The sequence below is a fragment of the Anabrus simplex genome, chromosome 6 (genome assembly GCF_040414725.1).
Source record: "Anabrus simplex isolate iqAnaSimp1 chromosome 6, ASM4041472v1, whole genome shotgun sequence".
NCBI classification, from domain to species: domain Eukaryota; kingdom Metazoa; phylum Arthropoda; class Insecta; order Orthoptera; family Tettigoniidae; genus Anabrus; species Anabrus simplex.
The window spans coordinates 300,206,709-300,227,297 of NC_090270.1; the positions used below are offsets into that span (position 1 = coordinate 300,206,709).

The following is a 20,589-nucleotide window of genomic DNA, read 5'->3' on the forward strand; positions in this document are numbered from 1 at the left end:
TTACGGTTTCTCGAGCAGCTTGCTGCATTTTCTCCAGGATCTCAGCTTTTTCATCAGGAGCATAAAGATTTGGTAGATCTCCAGTGTTCAGCAAGAGGTTAACATCTTCAACAAACAGTTCATCTTTAATCTGTGTATCGTTAAACAGGAACACAGTTGGCTTCCCTTCACCTCCAGCCTTTTTAAGTAGTTCTTTCAGGTCATCCTTCCACTCACTCTGACCGTAGGTCCGACTGATCTCGATCTGTATGACACAAAAGAAAGATAAGAAGTATAAATAATCTCAGAACCAAACAGAGGATCTGATTTTCAAATCAGTTCAAGCCAAAGGTTCTATTCTTACCTATGCTTTTACAATCAGTAAAGATTATTATATGCAGAATAAGGGTAACAAAGTTAAGTTGTGGGAAAGTAAGAGAGAAATAGGAACTTCCTTGGACGCTAATGTCAAGTATGCACACACTAAAGAACAACATGACATAATTAAGCGAGCCTTTTCTTTCCTTCTGTGCGTTGTTAATTCTTTTCCCTCCCCCCACAGCATCTGCCTAACTTATGATAGCACTTAACAACACCAACATGTCATAAGACTCTTTGTCCACTCAGACTGATGACTGTAGTATTAAAATATTGCTCTTATTGGGTCAGCCTACTGTTCGCTTCCTTGGTTGAATGGTCAGCGTTGCAGCCTTCAGGCCAGAGGGTCGCATTTTAACTTCTGGTGGGTTTGATGATTTTGGCCACATCTAGTTAATTCCTACAGTTTGGGGACTGAGTGTTTTTGTCTCAAAACACACCTCTTCATTTAAACATAATACATTACAGGATAACGATGATGATGATGATGATGATGATGATGATGATGATGATGATGATGATGATGATGATGATGATGATGTTGTGACGATATCACACTACAAACAACCACAGAAACATGCAATAGTGAATACATTCCTCCACATAAGGTTGGCATCAGGAAGGGGATCAGGCTATTAAACAAACCAAGCCCACATATTCAAAGCAGTCCGCACCTGTGACCCCACCAAAATATAGAAGCAGCAGTAGCAGCAGCAGCAGCAGCAGCAGCAGAAGAAGAAGAAGAAGAAGAAGAAGAAGAAGAAAATGATGATGATGATGATGATGATGATGATGATGATGATGATGATGATGATGATGGGGTCAGCTTACTCTACAATACACACTTGTTTCTTACTCTTGCCTACCATTTCTCTAATAATAAATGTTATTGATTTTATGTCCCAGTAATTACTTTTATCATTTTCTGAGACACCGAGGTATCAGAATTTTTCCCTGTAGGAGTTCTTTTACATGCCAGTAAATCTACCGACACAAGACTGACATAGGCTTATCTGAGCACCTTCAAATACTACTGGTCTGAGCCTGGATCGAACCTGCCAAGTTAAGCTCAGAAGACCAGCGCTCTACCATCTGGGCTAATCAGTTCAGCTACCCTTCCCCTCCATCCACCTCTATGGCATAATTGGTGCTATTAGCGTTGTCCTTGAGACCAGGGGTGAAGTGTCAGGGGAGACAGGGTAGACAGCGTGTACCCTTAATATTTTCTGAACTTGTCTAGTTAAATCAATTATTTTTTAGAACATTAATTATTTCCACATTCGTGACATTATTGTATTCCCCGCGTTACTTATTTTCATCTCACTTCGGCAATGCTAGGGCTCGCGTCAGTTACACGAAGCATGTAGATGAAAGTAGACGCTGTCCATTCTGTGTATGTTCCCTTTGACTTTCAAAGCTTTCAGATAGAGTAACACTAAACGCTATCTGTAGGTGCTGACTGTGGAACTATGACTTTCCTATAGCAAGATTTCTCCGCCCAGTAGACAGACTTACCAGCGTCTCTTCTTGCTCTCATTGGCTAGTATTTGGATTTCATGCACTTATTGGCTACCATCTCAGACACGCTTTTAATGTAATTAATTTGAATTTACTTTATTATAAGACACGTCTAAAAATATAATAATAATATTCAAATACAAAGTATAGCAAACTTACACCTAATAAATGAATGACAGCATCAAAACCCATCAAGTACATGCATTTTTTGCCCACCAGTATTAGTTACGGTATTATAACCCCAACAACAGTACTGGCTTACATTTTCAATAATGAACTCCAGAGTGTGCATACAGAAACAACAAAATTGCTTAACTTGATGCTGTATGTTCCATTAACAGCAGTTTCTAGGGAACGCACTGTACGGCTCCATGGCTAAATGGTTAGTGTGCTAGCCTTTGATAGAGGATCCCGGGTTGGATTCCGTATCGGGTTGGGGATTTTAACCTTAATTGGTTAATTCCAATGGCCCAGGTGCTGGATGTGTGTGCCATCTTCATCATTAAAATTCATCATAGGTAGGGTCTCGTCCTCACAGACGCGCAAGTCGGCTATAGACCCGCATCACGCCTCCCCAGAGGCCGCACGCCATTATTATTATTATTAATATTATTATTATTATTATTATTATTATTATTATTATTATTATTATTATTATTATTATTATTATTATTATTATTATTATTATTATAGTGAACGCGCTGTGAGTGCATTCAAACAAATTAAAACCTATGACCAACCAGAGACTGTCTAACTTGGGAACTCGACCTATAGAGAAGGAATTGCTGTGGCATCTTAGCAAGACGCCTGACTTCAAGACGAGAGTAATAAATATACTTGCTGAAATGAAGGACAGGTGGATTGAACTCCTTTACAAGAATATTGTTTAACGTGACTTGTACGGAAAATCTATTTATATCTTATTTCTCTTATTAAATCTACGTAACAATGAAATATATTGCTATTCTTTTATTCTAAAAGTATGTTATTTGACAACTCCTGCTGCCTATTTAGCCTATATTTAAAAATAAAACTAGTGCATGTAGGATTATAGGTTGTTATAGGGTTTGTCTTAGTTTCACAGTCATTAATAAAATATTGAATACAGATCTACATTCGTCAAAAACAAAATTCCATATATAATATGATGGAGGGTAAGGGTGTATTCTGCCCGAAGGCAGGTCCGAACCTCTGCAGAGGTGTGCCTGAGCTGGTGTTTACGTGCGGTAGGGTGGCCAGTTCCTTTCTGCTCCTCCATTACCTTACCCCATCCCCCCACCAACAGTGCGTGGCAACTCATCCAAATCTTGACCACGCCCAATGTTGCTTAACTTCACAGATCTCACGGGATCCGGTGTTTCAACACGGCTACAGCCATTGGCATAATATGATTTAAATAGTTTAAAGAAATAATCTCTGTCTACCTGCTTACTTAGTTCACGCTTTGCCACTGCTTGAGACACAGGTTCTAGCCCAGCCCTGTCAGAGATTTAAGATTGGAAGAGAAGTTGGTATGTGGTATGTACAATTCTCCCCCCATGGGGATGTACCGGAAGAAAGCTGTTTCAACTTGACAGTATGAGAGAACACAAATTTACATTCAAGTTTCTACTCTTGTTTATTTTCCAATCTGAATAATTAAACTCAGTTCTCTTAGCAAGTAAGACTAAACTACTGGAAGACAAGAAACTTTATGAAGGAAATTTTTATTAAAGGGAAAAACTGGAGAAATATCATTTTTCTGTTTTTCATTTAATTTTATTTAGAAGGGTTTAATGTACTTTTGTGTGAAATATCAGACCCCGAATGTTAATATTTTCATTCAATCTTGAGCATTTAAGTCTGTACATTCATCACTTCAGAGCATCGACTGACTTAGTGTACTAATAATGTAGGCCATTTGTTTCATGTGTTTCTCACAAATTACTTTTTCTCAAATAAAATCTAAATTTTCTCCAGACTATTTGCTCTATTATCTATAAATTTTTCTGAACATGTTTTATGTTCTTCAAAACAATCTGAATTATTTTGAATGCCAATAAAATGTTTACATTAATGCTTTCACGGCCCATACTTTCACCTTATTTTCTTGACACGGCATAAAATGTTTACATTTTTCTATAAAATAGTTTAAAAATCAAAATTCGATGAAAATTTAAAGTCAAAAATTATTAATAATGTAAAATTATGGTAGTCCAAAAAACAAAAAATGATTCTGATTGTTAAAATAACCTATAAGACTATAAATACAGAGGCCCAGGTAACTGGGTTTTTTGGTTGTCTTGAAAAAGTACTGGATAATCAGATTGAAAATAAAGACAGACAAATAATAAAACTTACCCCATTACAGTAAGTGTTGACAATGCTGTCCCTCAGCCTGTAGACAAGCGTTCTAGTGTCTGAGGATTTTTCAGTTCACTCTCTGCAATTAAGCCTCATGAACCTTCAAAATTTTGGTATGAATTGCATTTTTCAGTTCTTCTATGGTGAGGGGTGTTACTTCTATATGTTCTGTCTTTCAAACTACCGCACAAATAGGATTTACAAGGCGTGAAATTGGGAGAACAACGTGGTCATAAATTTGCACTCATTATTCTGTCTCCAAGTACATAACACACTCCATTCATTATGATCGGTATGTGCTGAAGCCCTGTCTTACTGGAAATATCTGAGTTACTTTTCCGTTAAGTCAGCTGAGGAAAAAACTTGTATTGAATAGGTGTGGTAATGAAATACTCCTTTTGTATACTTAGTGAGATGTTTGTGTATGTCTGAACACACTCATCTTCATATTCAAACAACACACCACACTACCAACCACCATAGAAACACACAATAGCGATTACATCCCTCCATATAGCGTTGGCATCAGGAAGGGCATCTGACCATAAAACAGGGCCAAATGCACATGCGTGATGCAGTTCGCACCTGTAACCCCACAGATGTGAGAAAAAGTGGTAGAAAAAGAAGAAAAAGAAGTCAGAATGAATAGTATTGTTGAAAGAAATTGGCCCTACAATTATTTTACCACTAACAGCGCACCAAATTCCTACTTTAAGGTCATGTAGTGAAGCTTCACCAGTACTGGTTATTTTGCAAACTTACACATGCATGTGAACAAGACCCTCCCTCATCAAACAATAGCACTAACTCAGGATTCAATTCACTACTACCGCTGCTACTACTGCTGACAGACTGAAGCAACCAATTTCTTGTGGGTGGATATCTTCGGCTTAAACTTTGCACTTCTGTAACTTTGTAAAGTTTAAATTTCAGTTTCTTTGCCACCAATCACGCAGAAAAATATTGAACCTCATTTTGCAGAGCAAATTTCCTTAAAGATTTTTGGAGGCATCGCTCAAGTCTTTCATAAATATCCTTAATTTTTTCTTCAATTAAGCCAGTCAGTTTGACCGAGAAACGACAGAGATTTTATTTTTCTCTTAACAGATTTATATTATCAGATCTGAATATATTCATTGATAGGAAGTGAAGAATCATGTAAACTGGCCCTATTGGTTGTCAATAATAGTCTGGTACCATACAGTACCACATGTCCCTTATGAGAGCAAATTTTTGTGAAGTTTGGTAATACACTTAAGGTGCACGATTATCGAATATGACCCATCTGAGGTCTTTTATTTGGATGAATAATAAACTACTGGATGGTATGGACACACACAGTTTTGGAGGAGGACAAGATGAAAATAATTTCTTTTAAACAAAACTAATGAATGCAGTTGACGGAAGTCAGATGATGCAGGACATACCGCATGAGACAATGAAGTCTTAAATGAAGTGAACGATCCACTAACAGGGAAATAATATTGAAGTCACTAAATGATTTGGTTACTTATAACAAGTTTACATTAGAGAAAGAAAATAATTATTCTATTAATTTCTTGCCTCTTACAAATCTAGACACAACGATTATCTCACCTTCAAAATATTTTGAAAACCTACACAGAATTCCACCACCATAGGGGCAGACTCCACACATCCCAGCTCTCATAAGAAAGCAACTTACCACAGTATGATTAATAGAGCTTTCAATACTCCCATGGCTCAGTCCGATCTTAATACAGAATTAAACATAATCCACACCTATAGCTCTAAGTTATAGTTTCAGTCTCCACTACATAAACAGCCTCATTAATAAAACCAAACACAAATCTAAATCCACTCTCAACAAAGAATCAAAGCCACAACAAAACTTTGCTAATTTCACATTCTGTCTTATATAACAGCTGATGTGCTATGTAATCTGCTTTGATACTGGCCTGCGTGTTTGTTTGGATAGGATTAATAGCCACTGGAATTGTGACCCAGGAACAGACATTCAGATACAATGTGGTCAACAGTTAGGAAAGAAGCTCTGCTGTCATAATCAGTAGTACTGCAGAGGCCTCACTAATGTCCTTGCGTAATCTGTTTAATGATGTCATGAGAGATCAAACAGGTTCAAGCTCTCTGGAACCATTTGTGTACACTGATGCTCTTACTCCTCACTAAGGCTGAAACCATCCTCTTAACTCCCTTATCATTTGAAAAGTTGAATGACAAGACTGCGGTAGCGACAGCAGCAGTGGTCAATCAATCACCACTGATCTACATTTAGGACCAGGCGCACTGACTTTGGGTAATTAATGGCTGTGAAATGAGGAACAACTACTAATGCAAACATTCCTATATTATTATTATTATTAACTTTTGATGCAAGTGTGATAAACTGATATAACTTGAAAACAATATTCTTTAACCCATGGGTAAATAATGCCAATATCGAGCTTGAATTATTATTTATTATTATTATTATAATATTTGTTGTTGTTGTTGTTGTTGTTGTTGTTGTTGTTGTTGTTGTTGTTGTTGTTGTTGTTGTTGTTGTTGTTGTTGTTGTTGTTGTTGTTGTTGTTGTTGTTGTTGTTGTTGTTGTTGTTGTTGTTGTTGTTGTTGTTGTTGTTGTTGTTGTTGTTGTTGTTGTTGTTGTTGTTGTTGTTGTTAGGCATGGCTATGAAGTTTTTACATCCATTTAGTATTAGTATTATTATTTACATAGTTAAGTTACATATATATGTACAGACAATATGATTGCATTGTTTGTGAGGTTATTTCATGAAACATGTGCTATATATATATATATATGAGTTTAGTTAATATAAGAACCTGTAGTCAATAGTACATAATTTGTTATTACCAGTATAATTATATGATGTGTAATCCACTACAGTATTATGCAACACATTGTAATATCCAGAATAACACTAGGTAAGACAAGAACTATATAGAACCTTCCTTCTAATTGTAACTATGTATTAAGCACTCTCTACTTTACTAGAAGATATGTTGTGACATATCCTTCTAGAAGCCTGGCCAGGCGACATATATAAGGAAGCGGTCTTGATGGTGGAGTGCAGTTATTGTTTAGTTAGAGTTGTTTACGTGAGCACGCGTTGTGTTTAGGCCGACATGCTAATGTAAGCAGTCAGCAGTCAACTGTTTCAAGGTTGCAATCTCCATGTGCTTCGTGATAGGCAGTTGTTAAAGATGGTGGTTTGTTGATGTATGTGGTTTGTTTGTGACGGCAGTTGATTAGGTTATGTGTGATTAATGTGTAAATAATTGTTTGTAAATAAAAATCAGTGTACGCAAGTTGGAAGCATTTTGTGTGCATCTTTGTGAATACATCACTTTATTGGCCACATAGGACCACTTGAGTCTTCCATGAACTGTACACCTTTTCTTTGAAGGTTATACTGTTTGATTCTTCTTATCTGCCCAGTACTTCATCATTCATTCTGATCGCAGTGTTGTTAATTTGTCTGAAATCTCTACAGGCCTTCTGAGCATCATTTCAGTTGAAAATTTGTGATTCTTAAGAAGGGTGGTAATTTTACTCTTGTTTTCTGCATCTGTAATTTTGAGTCCTCCTATATATTAACAATATTCACAAACAAACAGAAAAAACAGAACAATAATAGAGCTTGTCTCTCAAATATATTTTTTATGAGTTTTATGTAAGGAGTTTTCAATAATATTCACAAGTAAACAGAAAAATAGAACTTGATTCATAAATAAATATTTTGAAGGAAAGTTTCATGCACGAAGCTATCAAAAATAATCACAACTAAAAACATTAAAACTTTCTTCATAAATACAAGGGCTGATCAACAAAGACTGAGACTGATTTTCTTCCTGTAGTTTCTCTGATAGTTTCCTATCTGGAACATAAATATTTGAAAAGAGCGGGTTTCCACGTATAATGTACGTAGGCGGCAGCACTCTTGTATCAGTAGGTTGGTGGTAATGTTCTATTTTGTAGACGCTACGTGCATTTCGTATACCAGACAATGGAGGTGACGTGAGAAGAGCAATACAGCGCAATCAAATTCTGTTTTAATTTAAACCATACAGCCACTGAAACTTACAAAAAGTTGAAGCATCATTATGATCCTGAAGGCAAATAAGCCAGCACAGTGTGGAAATCACCAAAAAAGGCAAAAGTTATTTCATCTGCAGGAAAAGTGATGATCACATTTTTTTACTGTAATGGAATGATTTACCGGCATACAGTTCCCCCTCACACTACTGTTGCTACACATCAGTATTGGGTACACTGAAGAAGCACATTGCAAAGAAATGACCAGAGCTTTCTCGGACTGGGTGGCGACTTCTACTTTTTTTTCTTTTTCTTTTTCTTTTTTTTTTTGCTATTTTGCTTTACATCTCACCGACGCAGGTAGGTCTTATGGCGAGATGGGATGGGAAAGGCCTGGGAATGCAAAGGAAGCGGCCGTGGCCTTAATTAAGGTACAGCCCCAGCATTTGCCTGGTGTGAAAATGGGATACCATGGAAAACCATCTTCAGGGCTGCCGACAATGGGATTTGAACCCACTATCTCCCGGATGCAAGCTCACAGCTGCGCGCTCCTAACCGCATGGGGGTGGCGACTTCATCATGACAATGCATGGCCTCATGTCGCAAATCAAGTCATGCAGTTTCTGGCTTGATTCAACATTACCTATGTACTGCATCCACCTTATAGCCCTGATCTTGCACCCTGTGTTTTTTTAAATTCCCATCACTAAAGGAAAAGCTTAGGGGCATTCGATCTGAGAACTCTGAATCAGTGCTCAAGAAAAGTGAGGCGATTCTCAAGGACCTGATAAAGAATGGTCTGCAGCATGTGTTTAAGGACTGGCAGAGGTGCTATAAAAAGTGCATTGAAGTAGGAGGGAACTACTTTGAAAATGATCATGTAAACATTGAAATGGAGTAATAAACATCTGTGAAAAAAAATCAGTCTCAGTCTTTGTTGATCAGCATTTGTATATTTTGTTAATAAACATCCTATTATTGTATATTATGCCTTTCATGATACGAAATGTGAAAAGCTCTACTACCAGATGTATGGCCTGAACAGTCTCCATTGTGAAATTTAGTTCTCTGAAGGAATGCCTGCTTTTTAATCTTATTTCCTGATATAAAACCATCTACCATCTTCTCCAGATTTAACACCTTAGCAACCCCTGAAGACTACCGAACTACACTCTTTAAGGGACTTGACATCTAGGAGGAGAAATTTTGGGAGCACAAAATAGCACTCTGCACCCCTAAGATCATGTTTTGGAGGGGGGGGGGGGGGGGGCAGGAAACGCCTTGCCCCCAAAGTCCGTGCCACTGTTTAGGGCTGTTGCCTAGGTGACACATTCTCTATCAGTTATTTACCTAATCGTTTCTTAAATTACTTCAAAGAAGTTAGGAATTTCTTTTAACTTCTCTGTTGGTAAATTATTCCAGTACCTAATTCCTCATCCTACAAATGAATGTTTGTCCCAATTTGTCTTCATGAATTCCGATTTTATCTTCAAATCATGATCTTTCCTACTTTTAAAAACACCAAAGGGGCAAAGCAACATAAATATCAGCCCAATGAGACTTAAATCTGTTAGTGCAAAGGTTCATCATATCACTGTGAGTTGATATGAGAGTGAATAAGGAGATCTTCTTGTACTCTTGAAGTGGTGTACATGAATGGTTAGGTCTGGATAGGCAATATTCAAAAGGAATCGTAGCCCGAACATAGTGTAGTGGATTGGATAGCGCCAGATATAATCAGCATACGGATATTTAGTTTCTTTACATATTTGCTGTTCACCTATATGGGAGAGCAGTACTCAGCTGCTGAATACACAAAGCAGAATACCTCACTATATCTCCTGAAGGACTCCAGAAGTACCACACATTTTAGGAAAAACATTGTTGTGAGAGTTTACTTTGGCTGATAGATTTTAAAAGGGATATTTATATTTATATATCATTTGGCAGCAATATAAAAACATAGCGACAAGAGATCTCTGTATACAGTTATATCTTAATGTGTAAGTCCAGTGTCTTTGAATCTTCCTCCAGAAAGTCAGACCAGAGACCAGTCACCAGAATAGATTCTTCTGTTCAACTCTCTCTCTAAATGTTGGATACCGGACGAGAGCAGTTAGAGTCGCGCAGTTGTGAACTTGCATCCGGGAGATAGTGGGTTCGAATCCCACTGTCGGCAGCCCTGAAGATGGTTTTCCGTGGTTTCCCATTTTCACACCAGGAAAATTCTGGTGCTGTACCTTATTTAGGGCCATGGCTGCTTCCTTCCCACTCCTAGGCCTTCCCTATCCCATCGTCGCCATAAGACCTATCTCTGTCGGTGCGATGTAAAGCAAATAGTAAATGTTGGATAGTTCGAGGAAAGGCCGGTTAAGTGGGTCTATAAGAAAATCCAACAGGATTCTGTAAGAAAAAAAATCAGCTTCTGGATGAAACTATCTTTACATCAGACTGTCCTCAGACCAATCTCACACCCCAAGAGAGAAACATATTATAGATGGGGCGAATACAAAGTTTCCATTCGATGGCCATACAGTTCTGAATCAGGATGCCAATAAGGCAAAATCACTATGAGCACTGAGGCACTCATCCCACCAACACACCAGGTTGAAGATCTCCATGTCGTAAAACACGTACTGCTGGTTGAAGAAGTCCGTAACCGCCTGCTGCACATCCTTGTCCGACAGGAAGCGTCGACCCTTCAAGGCCTTTATGAGGGAACCAAAAGCATGATAATCGCATGGGGAGAAATCAGGACTATAGGGCGGGTGCTCGAGTATCTTCCACTTGAGTTGTTGTCCATAATGGATGAGGCTGGCCTACCAGATCAACCGGCGTCTTGTGTCGAAGCGCAATCCTCACGGAACTTGATGCACTATTTCACAATGCCCTGCCCACAGTCTTCATTCTCTGCTGGATGTCCACCGGTGTTTGTCCTTCGGCAGCCAAGAACAGAATAACAGCACATTGGCCCTGTTTGGACGCATTTGTTAATAACTTCGCCATAGTTCACATTGACGCAATTAACACATGCACCTCAACACGACACGACTGCCACACTAATTCCTTTGCCTACATGTTCATACTTATATACACGCATTGGAGTTGCACTACGTTGTATGTCCGCTGCAGCAATGCCCTCAAACAGAAACTTTTATCATTCCTTATATTATGCCTATTATATTTTAATACTAACCTAAGCATCACAGAATTGGGTAATGAAAGGAAGAGATATTAGTGGAGTGTGGGTGAGTGAAATGAAATTCATGAGAAGCAGAACAGGAGTTACAAGAAGTGACAGATTGAAAACTGAGAAGGTGAAGAAAGTAAGTACTTAAAAAGAAACCGTTACAAGAGGGTTAGAGAAATGTCAACTACGAGGGTACGGGTTTGTCAAATGAATGGAAACTTCAAGAGTATACAGAAAAATCCATAAGATGGAAGTGGGTGGCAAGAGAATAAGGGGAAGAGTGAAAGACAGGTGGCTGAAAGGATAGAAGGATTGTGTTGAAAAGGGAGGAGAAGACCGGAACAGAATGTCAAAACGTAGCTGGTGGAATGACAGAAAATGGAAAGTCTTACATTTGAAACACCTCCAGCCAGTGGCTGAAAACTGTGCTCAATGATGATGATGTGGAGGTATGATCATATGGAAATAGGTCCATTTTTAGAGCCTACAGAAGGTCGTTCGGGATCTCTGGGGATGATGTTTGAATGGTAGTTACCTTATGAAAATCTACGTCTCCACCAATGATCGTGCTCAATTGGAAAGCCACCATTTCTAGCTGTAGCCTGACAATGCAATTTCTACTGCAGCAGACATTTTCACTAGCATGTCTATCTTATCCCACTCCTCCTGACAGGCTTTCCAGAAGCCGTTGATAGTGCATGGATATATATTTCCTAAGGCCCTTTCTAGGAGTCCAAATGCACAGAAGTCCACGGGTGACCCATCGGGTACCTTGACCAGAATGTCAGTAAGGCTGATGACACACAGAGTGGTGTTTGATGACTCGGCCACCAAGTTGGTGCATGGTTCTAGTGTATCAGATGGGATGAAACAGACACAGCGGAGCTCGCCGACAGGCGGCAATTTGCCGACTCGACCTGTCAATTGCTAGCCGTGTAACGAATGCTTTGAAGACTTTGTGTGCACTCTAGCACCATAGATTGAATGCATTCAGTTAAATTTACATGGAATTTGCATTATTAGTAAGTATTCCTGCATTAGATTATTAACATGCTACATCTATGGAGCCAAGCATTCGGGAGATGCGTGGTTTCGACACCCGCCATTGGCTTTCCTCGTTCCTCAACCATGGTTGATGTCACGAAGGTCATCTGGCTATGAAAATATGCCATATTCATTCATATCACTTCATCTCACCTCATCCCAGACCTTCCCAGACCTCATATCAAGAAATAGGGCTACGAGGTAGACATACATACATACCTTATTAGGTTAGTCCTCACTATGTCAGCTTTGGCCTGGCATGGCAGCAATGATTCTTTCTGTATTGTGGTCTAAGAATTGTAGTTTGTCTTGCATCATCTAATATCATGCTCAGTCATGTGTTTTGTAAGTCATCAAAAACCACTTTGTGTATTAGTCGCAGGCGGCGGCCAACTCGGCAAAAACCGCTCTGTACCATCAGCCTAAAAGGAATTGCACGGATTCCAGTTTTCATCTCCATTCTCTCAAAGAATAGACGAGTCAAATGAGAGGCGTGGCTAGATGCTTTATCTTGATGTACCCATACCTGATTTTTCGTCCTCCCATACAGTGATGGGATATCTGCACTGTAAATGGGCATTAAAACCTCTTGCTGACAATATGTAGAGTTCACCTTCACATTATTAGTGACACAGCGAATGGTTAACTTGCCATTGTGGCAGTATCCAGTGATGGTCTTGAAAATCCCTGAAAAACTTTCCTGGCATTCTTTATACAATGTTTGATATTTTTTTTTTTTTTTTGTCTCTAGGGCAGTAGTAAATCGAGCAGGTTTGTTACAGTCACTAAGGTATACATATGCTTCATCTAATGTCACCACATTTTTCCACCTTTCCCCTGACAAATAGCCCTCATACAGCTTTCTTGCGTTAGTGTGACATGTGACGAGGCAACAGCTTGTGAACTTGGTGCTTATGCTGCTTTTCTAATTGCAGGTCCTTGTTGATTATGGTGTTAACTGTTGAAACAGACATCCTCAACTTACATGCAATAGTCCTTTGGAGGGCAGGGTTACCACTTGAGGCAAAGGCCTTCACTTTCCTCACCACTTCTGGTGTACGGCTGGTGGCTGGTCGTGCATTTGCCTAATTTTTTCCCCCTCTGGAATTTAGCCCACTCGGCCTTTGCCTTTTTTATTCAATACCGCAATGATCCCGTTCTTTGATATCAAGAAATCATGCTTCTTGCACATTCCCTGAACTGCTGAATAGGTATATTTAGCATCAGAAAGGGCTGTTATGTAGCCCTACCAGTAAGGGTCAATATCAGCTTCAGCAATCGTTGCAGCTAATACCACAAAATTCTACACACACGTTTTCAGTACTGATGTGAAACATCACTCCCCATTTTGACATGCTCAAGTCGATAACAGTGCCGCCAGTGGCCTTCAAACTCATCACCAGAGATTCCGAACGGCTTTCTGTATTCTGATCTGGATTGTTATGAAATTATGTCTATCCTGTACTCTACATCTTCGCTGTAGCTGGCAGGTAGAATATCACTGAACTTTCACAAAAGCTATAAAACATGGGAATGGCCAAGGAGAGAAAAAGATGAAGTGCATCTGTTCATAGTTGTGACAAAAAATACGGCCATACCAAGAATTTATTTTTTGGGACAGTAGAATGTTTTTTGTCTTGCAGAAACAAAATCTATAGAAGCAAATAAAAATGCTACATTTTGAAATGAAATTAAATGAAATGGCATATGGCTTTTAGTGCCAGGAGTGTTCAAGGACATGTTCGGCTCGCCAGGTGCAGGTCTTTAGATTTGACGCCTGTAGGCGACCTGCGAATCGTGATGAGGATGAAATGATGATGAAGACAACACATACGCCCAGCCCCAGTTCCAGCAAAATTAACCAATGATGGTTAAAAATTTTTACCCTGCCAGGAATCGAACTCGGGACCCCCGTGACCAAAGCCCAGCATGCTAACCATTTAGCCATGGAGCCGGATATGCTATATATTTATTATCGCAAATTGAAAAGTTTTCAAACATTTTTTGAGTGGTACCTTTTACAGCTTGACTAGTTATGTGGACAGGTAAATTCATAGCAGTCTAGTACAACACAAATAGTCATCTCATGTGTTTAAAAATGGCGATAACGTACCTGATTGTTATTGGATGACAAAATAATAGGGTCAAGTGGTTGTAGGGTAAGAGTATCTGTCTAGGGAAAAATGTTTAGCTGGTTCAAGTCCTGTTGGTCAAACCACCACCAGAATTTTGGCCGGCAGGGTAGGAGAGGAGGTGGTATACAATTCCTAATCACTAGACTGTATGCCAAAAACCTGGACCGGGCGAGTTGGCCATGCGGATAGGAGCATACAGCTGTGAGCTTGCATCCGGGAGATAGTGCGTTCGAATCCCACTGTTGGCAGCCCTGAAGATGATTTTCAGTGGTTTCCCATTTTCACACCAGGCAAATGATGGGGCTGTACCTTAATTAAGGCCACGGCCACTTCCTTCCCATTCCTCGGCCTTTCCTATCCCACCATCACCATAAGACCTATCTGTGTTGTGTGACGTAAAGCAAAATAGAGAGAGAGAAAAAAAAAAAAGAAAACCAGGAGAACCAAAGCTCTCCACAATGTTTATATGGAATGAAGGCATACGACGCTGTTCATGCTAATTAGACTGTCGGATGGAGATGTTAAACCTTGAGCAGACTCCTTGGTGCTATTCGACAGGAGTAGGCTATGTGCTGTCATTGGGTTTCACCCTCTTCCTTAATACTATCATACATCACATAATTCATTTCATCTCATTATCTCCTCTGATGAATTTGATGTCAGGAGGGGAATGTGGTCATAAAAGCTTGCTACAGAGATTCATCTCTCTCCATATCTGACCTTGTAGAGAAATGGGTCAAGGGCTGGACACATGCTGTTGTGAAAGACTCATCTATGAAGCAGACTCTTTGTTCTTCTTTGACAAACTATGTTTGCGGGGGGGGGTCTTATGTGTGAACTTTCATTCTTTTCCTTCTCTTGTCCTGAAAAGTCAGGGGGGTCTAATATGTGAGTAAAAGCGTCATTTTGGATCCAATGATTCGCTTCGGAAAAAAATTTTCAGAAGGCATAGGAAGCAGATGATGAGCAGCAGGCTCTGTATCTTCCATGTAATCCTCACTTAAGTGAGAGATACAACACAGTTAATTTTACATGGGAGGTACACAGCCTTCTCTTTGGTGCATGTGAAACTTCCCTTAAGTGGACAAAGGCTTAACTGCACCATCTGGGAATGACAGATCGATATCATCAGAGGAATTTTAAAAGATTCTGTCCACATACCCTTTCAGACCGTGTATGCACAATTGTGCGGGTTCATATTTTATTTATCCCTGACCGTATTTGACGTTTTCTCAGCGCTAGACTGGACTGGAGTGATTGTGCGGGACACATGGCGTGTATTTCAATTGTTTTTAGTTAGTGCTTGACCGCCAGGGCGAAGGAAGAAGAGTTTAAAAAGCACAGTTTATCGGCGAGATGGCGGGAAGCAGTAGTGCCAAAAGTAAGTATTTATTTATTGCATTTATATTTATCTAGAAGCTTTACTGAATACCAGAATGTGATACCACAAGGTTTTGAATTTTGATACGCACAATTGTGCGGGCTAGGTCTTCTTACAGACAATGCATAATGGAGTGCTGTGTTGTCACACTTGAGTTCTTGTGATATTGCTTTCATATAATGTAATTTTTCATAATAAATCCTGTATGTCATGATATTGCTTACATGAGCAAACAGAACTAGGTAGTAGTAAGGCTGAAAGTACTCATTTACATGCCTCATTTATCTTATATTTCAGAGTTCGAATCACTGGAAAATGACAAAGGAAAAATTTTGCAATTGCTAGAAGGAAGTGACTCTGAAATCTAAGGTCTTTCCGATGATGATGATGATGATGATGATGATGATGATGATGATGATAATTCTGCTGGTCTTCTTGAAAGATCAGAAGTTTTGCGCAATTCTGAAAGTGGATAATTCTGCTGGTCTTCTTGAAAGACCATAAGTTTTGCGCAATTCTGAAAGTGACAGTGAAGGAGATGAACCTGATACAGTACCATCGCTAAAATTACCAGCACCCACTCCAAATTCTAGACCTTTACTCTGGAGACGGAAGCCTTTTTTATCGAAACCTACACTGTCACCCTTTAATTACGTGGAAACAGTGGTAAGCAATAGTTTTATTTTTAACTGTATTTTGTAGATTAACAGAAATTAATCAATGGCCTCAGACGGTTGTTTTTTTCATTTTTTCAGGACCACACAGTCAAGAGGCCATTGGAATATTTCTCAGAATACTTCCCACATGATTTTTTTGAAACTACTGCCTACTACACCAACAATTACATGCTAGTTGCTTTACGTCGCACCGACACAGACAGGTCTTATGGCGACGATGGGACAAGGAAGGGCCGGGAGTGGGAAGGAAGCGGCCGTGGCCTTAATTTTTTTTTTTGCTTGTCTAAGAATGGAAAAGAATTGAAAACTAGTGCATCCGAAATTTAAAAAAATTCTTTGGAGTAAATATAGTTATGGGGAATATACCGTATCCAAGAAATGAGAATGTATTGGCGTGATGATGTACGATTGGACATTGTGGCATCTGCAATAGCTAGAGACAGGTTTTTCGATCTTAGACAGTGTTTACATTTAGTGGAGACTGTTGCAGTGAATTCTGAAGAAGTTTCAACTAACAGACTGTGGAAGGTGCAACCAATTATTGACACTGTTCGTAAGAAATGTCTTGCCATCCCACGTGAATCCAAGTCCTACTCAGTCGATGAACAAATGATCCCATTTACTGGGTGGTGTAAGCTCAGACAGTATGTGAGGAAAAAACCAAGGCCAGTAGGACTAAAGAATTTCGTTATTACTACCTCTTTTGGATTAGTAGTAGACTTCGAAATTTACCAGGGGACAACCACACCATTACCAGAGAGACAATTGGGACTAGGGCCTTCAGTAGTTCTGCGATTAGTACAGACTCTTCCACCTGGTAGTTATGTATATTTTGATCGCTTCTTCACAACTGTGGGACTGATGGATAAGTTGATAGAACTTAATCTGGAGGGTACAGGCACCATCATGGTTAACAGGTTGAAAGAGGTACATTTCAGTCATTCAAAGCTTAGACAGGGTGACTATGAAGAATTTTGTAGAAACGATGAGAAGTTGGTAGCAGTGAAATGGCGAGATAGCAAGTGTGTTACACTTCTGTCAACATGTAGTGAAGCAGAACCAGTGGCAAATGTAAAAAGATGGTCTAAGAAAGAGGGAAAATATAACGAGGTACCATGTCCCTTTGTTGTACGCTGTTACAATCCATGTATGGGTGGTGTTGATATTTGTGACCAGCAAATGGAGTGCTACCGTCCATGGATAAAAACCAAGAAATGGACCCTCAAGGTATCCCTCCATTTCTTGGACCTCGCTTTGGTGAAAGCATGGATGGAATGTCGGGAGGATTGCAGAAAGGCTAATATTCCTGCCAAGGATAATTTGGACTTGCTTGGGTTTCGAACAGCTGTCTCAGAAGCCCTAATTGCTGCACCAACCAAAAAACGTAGACATTCAACAGACGATGACTGTTCCAGCGCTGACGCATCGAGATCTAGAGTCATGAAAATCCCTGCTCTGGACAAGAGACTCGATGGCTATGATCACTGACCTGTAGTTGATGAATTACAAATGGCAAGGTGCTGCCACCAAAAGGACTGCAAGAGTCAAACTCGTACACGATGTATGAAGTGTAATGTGTACTTGTATTTGAACAAGGATTTTAACTGTTGTAAGTTGTTTCACACTATAAATTAGAACATTTGAACATGTACTGAGCTGAATTTATGTGTGTAATGTGTGAATTAAGTCCTGACATGCACAATTGTGTGGGTCCTTTTTTTTTGGATGTTAGTTTTTATTTTGTAAAATAAACTATCAATATGTGTATTGAGGAGCATTTTAGTCAGGTTTTGACATACAAACAAAAATTCACACCTCCAGTTTTCTTTCAGGTCTGAAAGGGATACTAAATACTATAATCACTTATATAATAGCTTGCAACACACTATTGTATTGTTATCCTGGACCTCCAGAGACACCTTATCTGTAAGGCAGGATTTATACATTTTGGAATAAACCAAATATATTCCTAATAACTTTTCCAATCTAAGAAGTAATGTGTGATAAAAATTACCTGGAACATGAAATATTCCAACATGCTGGTCGCAAGCTTGCTTACACTCTGACGACCACTTCCTCCAATTCCCACCAGCAACAGGTTACCACTATCTTGGAGAAGGACTCTGTTCACACGGGAGATATGCTCAATCAAAAACTGGAACATGACCAGTGGCATTGGAGTGCGAGACAGCAAGTTGTACTCTCCAAGATAGTAGATCATCTTCTCTGTCAAAAGCTTCAAGTCTTTGACCTGTAATAGTAAGCATACATCTCTTAAGAGGGTGTGTTACAATAACAACTATAACTGCTACTAGTTTTTTTTTGCTATTTGCTTTATGTTGCACCAACACAGATATGCCTATGGCTTTTCAGGCGTTTGCTCTATTAACCAGCATTTCGTCTTAGGTCTGACACTAGACTCTTCAGAGTGGGATGTGTCAGACCCTACCCACTGACGCTGGGGTGTATGCAGGTGAACTTATCAGAAGCCTATTTAAGAGCCACAGTCTGATAACTGCATACGCAAGATAAAACTCCACAATGGAATTAATGCCCACCTAGCAATTCTGTTTGCTCTATTAACCAGCGTTTTGTCTTAGGTCTGACACTAGACTCTTCAGAGTGGGATGTGTCAGACCCTACCCACTGACGCTGGGGTGTATGCAGGTGAACTTATCAGAAGCCTATTTAAGAGGCACAGTCTGATAACTGCATACATGAGATAAAACTCCACAATGGAATTAATGCCTGCCTAGCAATTCCGAATGGAAATTCTAAGTTTCCATGGAGGGAATTAGATATTTTTCCACCAATAGAGCATATCAAAAATCAGATCAAAAATTAGATGTATGGCTTTTCAGGCATTTGCTCTATTAACCAGCGTTTCGTCTTAGGTCTGACACTAGACTCTTCAGAGTGGGATGTGTCAGACCCTACCCACTGATGCTGGGGTGTATGCAGGTGAACTTAGCAGAAGCCTATTTAGGAGGCACAGTCTGATAACTGATACTGCCTCTGATACTGCCTCTTAAGTAGGCTTCTGATAAGTTTACCTGCATACACCCCAGCGTCAGTGGGTAGGGTCTGACACATCCCACTCTGAAGAGTCTAGTGTAAGACCTAAGACGAAATGCTGGTTAATAGAGCAAACGCCTGAAAAGCCATACATCTAATTTTTGATCTGATTTTTGATATGCTCTATTGGTGGAAAAATATCTAAGTCCCTTCATGGGAACTTAGAATTTCCATACAGATAGGCCTTATGGTGATGATGGGAGAGGAAAAGCTTGGAAATGTGAAGGAAGCAGCCGTGGCCTTAATTAAGGTACAGACCCAGCATTCGCCCAGTGTGAAAATGGGAAACCACAGAAAACCATCTTCAGGGCTGCTGACAGTGGGGTTCGAATCCACTATCTCACAGATGCAAGCTCTCAGCTGCGCGCTCCTAGCCTCACAGCCAACTCGCCCGGTACTACTACTATTACTAATACTGCTACTGCTGCCGCTGCTCCTCCTCCTCCTCCTCCTCCTCCTCCTCCTCCTCCTCCTCCTCCTCCTCCTACTACTACTACTACTACTACTACTACTAACCTTATTGGCCATACTGGACCACATGTGTCATTCCAAGTTCACTTTCTCTTTGAAGGTTGTACTGTTTAGTTCTTGTGATCTGCCCAGTACTTGTTCATTCATTCCAATCGTAATTTTCTCAAATTTACTGAAATCCCTATAGCCCTTCTATGTGTCATTTCTGCTGAAAATTTATGAGTCTTAAGGAAGGTGTTAATTTTATTTTTGTCCTCTACATCTGCTATCTTCAATCCAACTGCTTTGAATTTCGTGGATCCATCGTCCTTCTGTCTTCTCTCCCAGATTTTTCATCACTAGGTGTCATAAAATCAAGTTTC

At 39.6% G+C, this 20,589-nt stretch overlaps 1 protein-coding gene across 1 annotated transcript in view; it reads right to left on the reverse strand.

Annotated features, from left to right (window-relative positions):
* The window catches only part of Dnah3 (dynein heavy chain 3, axonemal), a 912,075-nt gene that overhangs the window by 250,025 nt on the left and 641,461 nt on the right, over nucleotides 1-20,589 (reverse strand). Inside the window, exons 40-41 of the mRNA XM_068228454.1 lie at nucleotides 18,696-18,932; nucleotides 5-244 (exon numbers count right to left, since the gene is read on the reverse strand). Coding sequence (XP_068084555.1) covers nucleotides 5-244; nucleotides 18,696-18,932 — 477 coding nt within the window. The remainder of the gene's footprint in view (nucleotides 1-4; nucleotides 245-18,695; nucleotides 18,933-20,589) is intronic.